This window comes from Triticum urartu, chromosome 5A (genome assembly GCF_056163025.1).
Source record: "Triticum urartu cultivar PI428250 chromosome 5A, HENAU_Tu73, whole genome shotgun sequence".
Lineage (NCBI taxonomy): Eukaryota > Viridiplantae > Streptophyta > Magnoliopsida > Poales > Poaceae > Triticum > Triticum urartu.
In genome coordinates this window covers 619,142,266-619,153,756 of record NC_141877.1, presented here as the reverse complement: position 1 = coordinate 619,153,756, position 11,491 = coordinate 619,142,266, and the positions used below count along the sequence as shown (strand labels likewise).

At 46.7% G+C, this 11,491-nt stretch overlaps 2 protein-coding genes across 2 annotated transcripts; both read left to right on the top strand.

Annotated features, from left to right (window-relative positions):
• The first annotated feature begins 625 nt into the window (after positions 1–625).
• On the top strand, positions 626–1,916 carry LOC147973423 (uncharacterized). Its single transcript, XM_087524995.1, has one exon. It carries the CDS (start codon positions 711–713, stop codon positions 1,914–1,916), a length of 1,206 nt encoding a protein of 401 aa, XP_087381121.1. The 5' UTR covers positions 626–710.
• Positions 1,917–7,793: 5,877 nt separating this feature from the next.
• On the top strand, positions 7,794–8,554 carry LOC125506230 (non-specific lipid-transfer protein A-like). Its single transcript, XM_048671089.2, has 2 exons — positions 7,794–8,222; positions 8,344–8,554. The coding sequence occupies exons 1-2, from the start codon at positions 7,843–7,845 to the stop codon at positions 8,351–8,353; spliced, it is 390 nt and encodes a 129-aa protein (XP_048527046.1). The 5' UTR covers positions 7,794–7,842; the 3' UTR covers positions 8,354–8,554.
• Positions 8,555–11,491: the final 2,937 nt, after the last annotated feature.

The window sequence follows — 11,491 nt, the reverse complement described above, 5'->3', positions numbered from 1 at the left end:
GCGTGTATTTGAGCATTTTATCATTCGGTTGTGTTTCTAGAGAAAAGAAAGGTGGCATGCATCTATGTTCTAAAAACACATATGAATCTTTTGGGGTTTTTCATTTTGTTCTGTTTGAAAGGTAGACGGTCATTTTATAGTAAAATTTATGCAGCCTAGCAGTTGCACTTTCTAAAAACTAATTTTGCAGTTGCTCAGTCTACAATTTTTCTAGTGATACGTTTAAAAATATTCAATTGGGTAGTTAGTCATTAAATCACAAATTTAATTATGTTCATCAATCGCGGATTTAGATTAGAAATGTGCAATTGGGTAGTTTGCACAGGTTATGTTGAAATTAACCATAAGTTTTTTCTTGAACTTTTTTATTGATGTCGAAGGAATATTAATGATATTTCTAGTATTCCATTGTTTTCATGTTTACTATGCGCTTTTGGAATCTATATTTTTTAAATAGAAATAGTGCAGGTGGATTGCCATATAAGTTTCATCATGGTTGACGATTTAAGATTTAAACTTTTTCAAAATATGTCCAAGATCAGGCGAATGTCAGAACTCAGCAACAATCTTTTTCTTACCCTGCACAAGTTAAAGATCTTTGGATACCGGGTCAAAAGAACTGGAATGCAAACTTGATTAATTCTCTTTTCACTCCTGAATTGGCTAATACCATTCTACAAACTCCTATTATTAAGGCAAATGGTAAGGATATGTTGGTTTGGAAACTAACTCCTGCAGGTGAATTCTCTTCCAAAAGTGCTTACAAGCACTGCTTCAACAATCTTCAGCTTCCACCAAGGCAAAGGCCCAAAATTGTCCCTATGCAGGTCATTTCCCTTCTTAATCAGGTGTGGGAGGATAAGCAAATGGCACCAAGAGTTCAGACATTTTCTTGGAGGCTTCTTAGGAAAGCACTTCCTACAGGTAAGAGGGCAGGTAGGTACTCCAAACATATCAATGAAAACTGCTCTAGATGTGGACTATTAGAAGATGAAATGCATATGTTGTTTCTCTGCCCTTTTTCTAAAGTTGCATGGTTTTGCTATCCCTGGTTTATTAAAACGGAATCTCTGGCTGAAAATTATCATTCTATTCCTGATATGATTCGTGCTTTGATTACATCTCAACATCCAAAAATAAACTTGACTACTCTCTATACTTTTCTATGGTGTCTTTGGAAAACTCGGAACGATTGTCTATTTTGCAGCAAATTATGCAAGCCTTCCCAGGTGTATGCTTCAGCAAATGCAATAATTGAAGCAGCCAATTTAGAAGATAAGAACTTCGCTCAGCAACAAGAAAGTGATAAAGCTCAGGAGCAGTTGCAGTCTTCTTCAACAACCACGCATACACATGACTGTAATAACCTTACAGGGAATGTCATCTTTTGCGACGCAGCCTGGGAGAGACGCATAGATTCAGAGCTGGGCCATGCTGGCTTAGGAGTAATCATCACCATGCAAGACAATCGGCACCTCCAACGACTACACGTCTCTGCGCTTTTGCCTCCAGTTTCATCACCCCTCCAGGCTGAGACTTATAGGCTGCTACTAGCTACTAAGTTAGCAGATCTTCTGCAGGTTCAGAACCCTCACTTTTGCACCGACTGCTCGGTGTTAGTTTCGGCGGCAAGGTCATCAACGGTATTTGCTGCTCCAGGATGTTGGGAGAACAGACCTCTCCTTGCAGAGATCCAAGCCTCTCCCTCTTTTAGTCGTAACAAGATCACTCACATCAACAGAAGCAACAATGTAAAAGCTGATCATCAAGCTCGATTAGCTTTGCGGATTCAGTCAAGGTCCTTAGCTCTTCGTTGCTTATGTACACAAGCAGATCAAGGTCAATGTCCCGGAAAGGACATAGTTTCTGGTTCTAGCATGAGTCCCTTCATACTTCTTTCTGTAAAATGCACCTAAAATGCACCTGATCATCAATAAAGTTTTCTTGTGTTCAAAAAAAAAGAAGCTAGCTCGAGTGCTGGACTTGCCGGTGTGGCGACTGGCGAGAAGAACCGGCAGCTTGCGTGGGGAGCGACTAGGATAGAAAAAGGGCATGTGGTGAAAGAATAGTAAAAACAGCCCTGAGCCGTTGGATCAGAGGTGGATGGCACAGATTCTGGTTGAGGGGGTCTCAAGCCACTTAATGCATTTATATGAAAACCCCCCTACCAACAGTCAGTGATATAACAGAAATTTTGCAGCAAGCACCTGAAACATCTCATCTTCTTCTCCATTCGTTCCGTCTAGTGACCATTTATAAATCTGCAGTTCTGTCCAAAAACCACTTAATCTGCACAGTGATGATGCCCCATATCTTGTTAGCTTTATAATAAAAATCTTTGCGCATATCTACTTCATGAAATCCATGTATATTTCGGTACATTAGTGGCTTGTACTACGTACACCACTAATTACGCAAGGAAGTTGAATATGTTTGTCACTACAAAGTGTGTCAATATGTATCACAGATATGTGAGTACATACAGAAAATTAAGCCACCCCTATATATCGAACTGCGGGTACTGAAAATTTTAGTGAATTGTTGTAAACTTCAAGACCCTAAGATTATCCAACCGTCCTCAACCTTCCAACTTAGTTCTGCAGAGTACTACTTAACAGTGAAACAAAATTTCCAAGTTAGAGTACGAAACCACCAAGAACAGGAGCAATACACCATCAAATCGAAGTTACTAAATGCATCATGCACACACAAGCAGATTTGACACGAACAAGTGCAGGAAAATAGAACAGTACAGATAAATTAAACTGGGATGCAACACAAATAGCAAACAAAGTTAACATCTATTTGCCGCTGACGAGGGGGAGGAGGACACGAGGTGATCCTGGTGCGTGAGAGAGAGAGAGAGACAAAGAGAGAGAGAGAGAGAGAGAGGAGGCGACGAACCGACAGCTACCGAAGATTCAGATGAGAGGTTGCGAGCCTGTACGAGCACACTGCAGGGTGGAGCATAGTAGCCGACAATATCTAATTTGGTCTGCCTCAAACCGCGCCGCCGGCGACATGACAGTCAGGAGCCATCGGAGATTTTCTGACTTCACCTAGCTTGAGGATGGATTTGGGCCGCCGCCGCCAGCGTTGGGGCTGCCGCTCTGTATGCGATTGGGATTGAACGACGAAGCCATCGAGACCAAATTTGCTTGCAGCGAAGGACCTTTTTGCAAACTATGCAGACAGATTGCTCCACCTAAATCTGGGCCATCAGTCTCCCATCGGGTGGTCGAGATCTATTTTTTCTATTTTTCTACCACAAACATGTTTTCTATTGTAGTTGCTCCCGCTTGCGTGTGCTCTGCCCAGTGCCCCATGTTCTGCTCTCAGCGCGGATTGGGCCATGGCAGGTCCGTGCTAGTGGGCCTGGGAACTTGATTCGGTCCTGTTGGGTCGGCAGGAAACTAAACTAAAACGCTGCTTCATCAATGGCTTCTTTACTGTCTGACCTCAGCACCTGTCGGTACCATCTCTTGGATTAACATCCGGTCATCTCATCTCAACCTCACTTCATATAGTGACTGCAAATTTTAGTTACATTTTAGAAAAAATTGCATACCTTGGATGCTGCAATTTTAGGTTACCTCGCGTGTAACACTCTCACGACGAACCAATAACCAATAGATCCTAATACATCCTAATGATGCCTTTTATAATGATTTGTTTGGCCCAACTCCTGGGAAATTGAACTTTTTATGATATGCAAGAACAAGAATATAACAGTGGAATTTTCACACCAAAAAATAGTTTCCTAAGAAGAAATAAGTTAGTGGAATTTGTATTACCACTAGAGAAAAAGATAATGAAATAGAAGCTAAAAATCAGAATAGTGAAGTTTTTCTTAGAAAGAGTGAATTAGTGGCTTTGGTATTACCATTTAAGAACAAATAAAATCAAAACATAATAACGAAGTTTTCTAAGAAAAAAATGAAACAAAAACTAAAACAAATCAAGATTATGAATTTTGTCTAAGAAAGAATGAATTAGTGAATTTGGTATTACCCTTTAAGATGATAGAAAATGAAATATAAACTAAAAAAATCATAGCAATGAAGTTTTCTAAGAAAGAATGAATTAATGGCATTGATATTACCCTTTTAAGAATAGGGAGAAGAATAAAACAAATAATGACAAAATTTGCACACAATTTTCATAGAAACTGTGCTTTCTAATACTCTCTCCGTTCCAAATTACTTATCGCAGAAATGGATGTATCTAGAACTAAAATACATCTAGATACATCCATACCTGAGACAAGTAATTCGGAACGGAGGGAGTAATATGCAAGAATAAACATATAATACTGAAATTTCACAATAAAATGATTCCTAAGAATAAATGAATTAGTGACATACCATTAAAGAAGAGATAAAATGAAATAAAAACTTTAAAAAATCAAAATAATTAAGTTTTCTATGGAATAAAAATTAGCGGCATTGGTATTATCCTTTAAGAATAAATAAAATAAATAAATAAATGAAAAAATTTCAAAAATGCGCTTTTAAAAAATATGCAATAAGAAACATGTAATCGTGAAATTTTCTGGAATACAATTGCTAAGAAGGAAGGAATTAGTGGCATTGGTTTTACCCTTGAAGAAAAAGAGAAAATAAAATAATAACTATTTTTTCAAAAATAAGGAACACCGAATTAGTAGCAATAGTTTTACCATTGCACACAACCTCACTCTAAAATTGAACCTTTTGCATATGCAAACAATATGCACATAACGGTGTTTTCACATATATTGCATAGTATTTATGTGTATATATTTACATTCACCCAACATCCCAAAAATACCCACAAAAAAACCAACTAAGAAAGAAAAATAAAATAAAAAATAAAAAACAGATAAAAACAAAAAAAACAGAAAATGATCAAAGGGAGAGAGAGGAGGATTGGATCGCGCGGTTAATTAGCTTTGGCCCAGTAGCAAATGGACTGACCCAAATTTGGGATTAATTAGCCCACCGCAACAAATAACTTAGGCCAGAAAAAAAAACACAACATGAATCTAAGAGCAAAATCAACGGCAAAAAAATCTGATTGACCCAAATTCAAAATTCAGGTTTGTTTTGGTGCCATGGTCACATTGGCCAGCGGTGACTCGGGAGATGACGGCGAGGGACGCGAACGGCGATGGTGACGGCGAGGTTGCAAGCACACCATCAATGGTGAGGAGCGTGCGACCATGTATGAGAGCAGACCGCGGCACTTGCTGTCTCTCAACTCACTGTGTGCGGTTGCGTGTTTTGGGCAAAAAGACGATGCTAGGGGAATGAGACGAAGCAAAAGACTTTGATCTGACGGTTGGAGGGCATTGCACAGGATGTCCGGGGTGTGTTCGGCCGGAATTTGGGCCAGTCGACCAGCGCCCCCAAAATTCATTGCCCATATGCCCGTATAAATCGTAACGGGATAAGGAGCTAATAAACGGCAATGAAAAGGCAAGTGTATGTATGACAGAGAAGAGCTACACGAGGTACGCTCAAGAGCATGAGAAGGGGGAGCAATTCATTTGGAGAGACCCTTTTGGGATCCACCATGAAAATTTAGAACAAAAGTTTTTTTTCCGAGGTTTACAGTGTTGTAATCAAACTGGTCCTAGGACCCTCTCCTCACCCTCTGTATTTTCTCCATTGCTTTCTGCATATCAATGAAATGCCAGTATGACGCTGAATCTTAAAAAAAAGAGCATGAGAAGCGCGGAAAAGTGATGCGAGCAGGTGAACAGAGATCGTTCTGAAGGCGCCCCTGGCAGCTGATCAATTAAGCCAAGGCGGGCGTTGCAGTTTTTTTTTTTGAGAATCTCGCAAAGCTTTATTACTGAATAAGAATGTTCATGGGTACAAAGACAAGGTCGCCGGGCTGGCCGAGCCAGGTGTGACGGCCAAACCCTAAAGATAAAGCATACTTTGCGAGATTATGGGCCTCCGTGTTGGAGGTCCTATACTCATGACTAAAGGAACATGAAATAAAGGTTGCTGCTCTAGCCTTGATCTCCTGGACAATAGCACCGAAATTTGCTAGGCTTCCTTCCCTGATCGCATCAATCGCCACCCTGCAATCCGAGGCCACCATAATTTGGTTGAGATAGAGATCCTCTGAGAGTGCTAACGCCTCCTGAATAGCTAGTGTTTCGAGCACCTGAGGGTCACGAAGGCCCCTCAAGGTGAGTGACGAAGCTCCCATAAATAGCCCCCCTGCATCCCTGCAGATTACTCCAACTGCACCAAAAGTGCCCGAGCGAGACACAACTGCGTCCACATTGAACTTGAGGTGGTCAGTAGGTGGCGGCACCCACGTCGCCGGCCGTGGTATCGCTATCACCTGTGTTCTCTCCTTCTTCTTCAAGAATTCTATATCGGATAAGTAAGATTTGATGTAATTGTCCGTGGCAAAAGGGGTCTGAAAGATCTCTTCGTGTATGGCCTTCCGTCTTGAACTTCATATAGCCCATAAGGTGACGATCATCAAAGTAAACTGCTTTGTTGGAAGTGACTCGCTCATGGCAAAAAGCCATAGTCTTGCGTCTGGCTCCGTTGTTGCTAACATATGCTCGACCAACTCGCCATCAGACAGAGCCCAAACACAGCGGGACGCACTACAGTCCAGCAAGGAATGGTGCCAGCTGTCCTGCCCTCCACAAAGTGGGCAAACACTCGAAGTTGCCATGTGCCGATGGTTTAGAACGTCACCCATCAGGAGCGAGTGTTGCGCCAATTGCCATGTGAAAAATATCAGCTTCGGTGGTACTGCCACCTTCGAGAGGGAGTTCCACCCCCTCATCTCAGCTTCAGAGTTTGAAGGATCCTCCCATTCTACTAGCCATGCCTCGCGCCCGATCTTGATTCTGACAATCATCCTGTAGGTTGACCGTACGGAGAAGCGTCCCTTGGGATCATCATTCCATGCCCAAAAATCTTCCACCTGCCGAGTGCATAATGGAATCTGTAAGATAGTCTCAGCATCAAGTGGTATGAAAACCTGTCTGACCAGGTCCTCCCGCCATTCAGCCGCAGTGTGATCAATCAACTCTGAAACCATCTGTGGTGGATCATCCAACAGAGACGTAATCGGCCGCATCAGTCCATTCCGAGGAATCCAACTTTGGTTCCATATGTGCGTGGACGCTCCATCCCCAATTCTTCTGATCACCCCTTGGGTGATAACATCCCTCCCATCAAGTATAGAACGCCAGATCTGTGAAGGATGAGGGCCTAATTGAGCGTCTAGGACAGAGCCTTGTGGAAAATAAACTGCTTTAAGAATTTGTGCACTCAAAGAAGAGGGATCATTCAATAGTCTCCACACTTGTCTGGACAGAAGTGCCAAGTTGAAGATCTTAATGTCCCGGAATCCCAATCCTCTCAGACTTTTTGATCGAGTCATCAAATCCCACGCTATCCAACATGGTTTCCTCTTGCCCCTCTTGCTTCCCCACCAAAACTGACGGATAAGAGAAGTGATGCTATCACAAAGGCCTCTCGGAAGCCTGAAACAAGATATCGAAAAAACTGGTATGGCTTGGGCCACGGACTTTATTAGAACCTCCTTTCCGGGCGTTGCAGTTGCACCGGCACAGTGCGGCGCTCATTGAGTAGGCCGGCGCCGGCGAGCGCCTTCTACTCGAACAGGGTCTCCGGTTTAATAAGCCTCCGGGGAGCGGTTACGATAAGAGCACCCAAAGCGGCAACGAGGACGCGGCGAGCGGCATGGCGCATTCAGGTGCTCCACCAACCTTTCTGACCTCCTCCCCCTATAAATATGTGTAGAGCGCCCGCCCCGCTCCAGCCCACGCATCGTTCGTTGGAGAGCGTAGAGGACATCAGGATGGCGCCTATCACTCGTAGGGCCAATGCCATCGTCGTCGTGGGGATGCTCCTCGCGGCTGCCATGGCAGCGGTGGCGACCGACGTGGCGGAGCCTGAGGCGGCGGCCGAGGTGTCGTGCGGGGACGCGGTGAGCGCGCTGATCCCGTGCGGGTCGTTCCTGGTGGGCGCCGTCGCCGGGGCGCCGAGCGAGAGCTGCTGCCGCGGCGCGCAGGGGCTGCGGAGGATGGCGGGCACGCCGGGCGCACGGCGCGCGCTCTGCAGGTGCCTGGAGCAGTCCGGCCCGTCCTTCGGCGTGCTCCCGGACCGCGCCCGGCAGCTACCCGCGCTCTGCAAGCTCGGCATCTCCATCCCCGTGAGCCCCCACACCGACTGCGACAAGTAAGCCCTCACACACCACTTGCGGAGCACACCAGGGATTTTGCATGCACTGAACAATGCCAGCTCGTCAACCTCGTTGATTCTCATGGCGCATTTGCATGCATGCATGGCACTATCGCAGGATACAGTGAGCGGCCGGCGGGCGAGCTGATGATGGCCCGACGCGTGCATGCGCGTGGCGTGAAGTGATGGCACGAAGTGTTCGATGGAGGAGTTCATGGATGAATAAATAGTACTGTAGCTACTACTAAATGTATTTCGCCTGCCCTGCTACTACTGTAGTCATGGTTGTATAATAATGGTGTCAGTATCTATCTTTCGCATTCGTACCACTTAACTGGTTTGCAAGCACTATCCACGTATCTCTCCTTTAAACCCGCACCCAAGGAATTACCACAACTCGCACAAGAATTTTGCTCCCCCAAACAGTTCATCCAGGCGACACATCACATTCCTATTTGTGTCGTGGAGGCTGAGAGAAGGGGGCCTGTACATGTGCATGAGCGCACACGCCGACCGGTTCGTCTCTGGGTCTCCCTTGGGTGATCGAACGGCTGCGCGCAGGGTGATCGTGCGGTTGGCGAGGCGACCGACCCAGGCACGTGATCGATTGGCCGACGCCCAGGCCCAGAGTCGTCCTTGCCGTTTGCGTTACCGGCAGCCGAACCAAACACGTAGTGTTCCATACAGAGTCAATTACACCGGTGGTGTTAGAACTTGGCACAAACGATCACTTTAGTGCTAGAACTTGTGGCATACAGTGAACTGGTGTAATAACTTGGCTCAAACGTGCAAATACGATGCAAATCACGTTCAGATATAACATCGATGCTGACTTGGCGCGCCAGCATGCCACGGAGCCCACCATCAGAGGCTGAGAGGAGCGCGTGTGGCCTATTTTTTACGAAAACCCCCTTGATTTCACAAAAAAGCCCATGTCTACGTGTGTCTGTTCTTTATATTTTTTTTCGCATCTATGACACATGGGTTCCACCTGCAGTACAGGAAAATTAAACTGAAAAATTGCCGCCACGTCTCGAACACATGGCCTACAACAAGATGAATGTGGTCATGGCCACTACACAGCTCGTGTTCTGCTTCCTTAGAGCATCTCTAGCCGCGCCCCCAACAAGGTCTTCTAGGCGATTTTTTGTCCGCTAGTGCCGAAAAATCGGCTCAGTCGCGCCAAAGGTCCTTTTTTCGTCGGCTTGGGTCGAAATTGATGCCGACGGACTCAGGCCGGATCCGCGCGCTAGGGGGCGCTTGGGTGCGCCGGCCGAACCGTTTTTGGCGCGAAAATCAGCGTGCCCTCCTTGGCAGTGACTCGGCGCTTCTCGTCGCTTCGTCGTCCTCATCGCCTCGGTTCCCGTGGCGGAATCAATGCCAAAGTTGCCGCGCGCTGCCGTGCCGGTCAGCCTCCTCCATTGGTGCCTCTCTGCCGCAGGCGGCGAGGGAAGGGCCGAGGTACGTTCCTGACAGCCCGCTGTGAGAGCAGTACTTCCGTCGCCGCCACACCGAGCAGCTCGAGGCCACTAACGGCGTCATGCCCTCCGGAAGGCTCAACTCCGACGGGCGCCGCCGATGGTGGGGCGTGCCCGGCCGCACGCTGGAGGCCGTCCTCGAGTACATCGAGGACGGCAACACGCCCAGGCTAGAGTACCCCGCTCCCCCCTCCTTCTCCCGCCGGCGTGGGAGCTCGTGGACGCCGAGACGCATGGACCCGGCGTCCTCCTCCTGTCTGACTGCTCGTTCGACTCTCCCTCCCTCCTCCCCATCAAGCCGGAGCCCCAGGACGCGCCGATCAGCCAGCGCACCCGCAGCTCCGGTGTCCGCATCGCCGACTCCTCCCCCACCTCTGCCCGGCTGGTCAGGCCAAAGGTGGCCGGCCTCCCCGCGGAGTACGAGGCCATAGTCCGGCACGGCTTCTCCGACGAGGAGGCCCTAAAGTGGGTGCGGGACGACTACCTCCGCGACGAGATGGTCCGGCAGCGCCGAGCCCTGGAGGAGATAGTCGCCCGCCAGCGTGGGCTCGAGGACGAGAACGACGTGGTGATCCTCGACAGCGACGAGGACGAGGACGCCCCCGGACCGTCCAACCCGCCACGCGTCGGCGACCCTGGGCAGGGGAGCAGCAGGGACTGCGGCCGCGGAGGAGGCGACGACGACGACGACGGCGGCGGCGACGACTACACGAAGGTCTACAGGCTCCTCGGCATGTAGAGCTTCGCGGGCGGCGGGCGGCGAGGAACAGCGAGGGCGACGGCGGGTCTAGTAGTGTTTTTTTTCCTTCTTTTATAAAATATTTTAAATATGTTATGAACTTGTCGAAGTTTAGTTGAACTTGCCGAAGTGGGCACGGCGACTGGGGAGCATCACGCCCCCAGTGCGCGGTTAGCACCGGTACGCCCCCAGACGGCAATTTTTAGCGCCTCCGCCGGAGATGCTCTTAGATCGATATAAGAGTCCTTAATGTAGTATAAGCAGGGGTTGAGAATTATGCCTAGATCACGTGTAAATGGAAATTTCATTGATAAGACCTACTCAATTGTAGCCAATATTTTATTACGAATAATTCCGACAACCTCAGGAGAAAAAAAGACATTTACTTATTATAGAGATGATGCGATTTGACTCTTTTTTTTTGTTTTTTTAGCCCTACCTATACCTCAGTCTTACGAAAAAGAGAGAGGGTTGGCATAAAGAGAACCAAATTTGTAAAGCAAACAAACCCACGCTTCGGGAAGGTGAGGCGAACTAACAATTCCTTCCGTCGTGTATCCTCGATTGATGCGGCGACTTCAATTGTAGATTACCTGTGCGGCCTAAATGGGTTGCTAATAGTGTGCTCATTTACCACGCACTAATTATTTTAAGATACTAGACAAATGCCCCGCGCGTTGCTGCGGAATTTATATAAAATAAAAATTGCACAATAAATTTTTGTTGAAATAATCAACCTAGCTAGTGTCTCGCGTTTCTCCCGTAGCAAGATACTAACATTTGAAAAAAAATGTGAATCTCATTGTATACGTCTAAAATGGAGCAAAACGAAACAAAACATGTATGGCTTAATTTTCTTTCATGGAGCTACAAAGCATGCATCCGTTTTCTTTCCGAAAATAAAGAAAGCGTTTGTGCGTCAGTTATTGCATGCATATTTGCATGCATGCGTTCAATTACTGCGTGTGCTTGGTGGCGGCTCTCAACATGTATGATCTGAGGGCTACTGTAGACTGATCAAACATATCTAACGGCTAATTTAATTTGGA

What these genes read in the sequence shown, in the direction of transcription:
- LOC147973423 (XM_087524995.1), top strand. Translation starts at nt 711, where the DNA reads ATGTTGGTTTGGAAACTAACTCCTGCAGGTGAATTCTCTTCCAAAAGT.
- LOC125506230 (XM_048671089.2), top strand. Translation starts at nt 7,843, where the DNA reads ATGGCGCCTATCACTCGTAGGGCCAATGCCATCGTCGTCGTGGGGATG.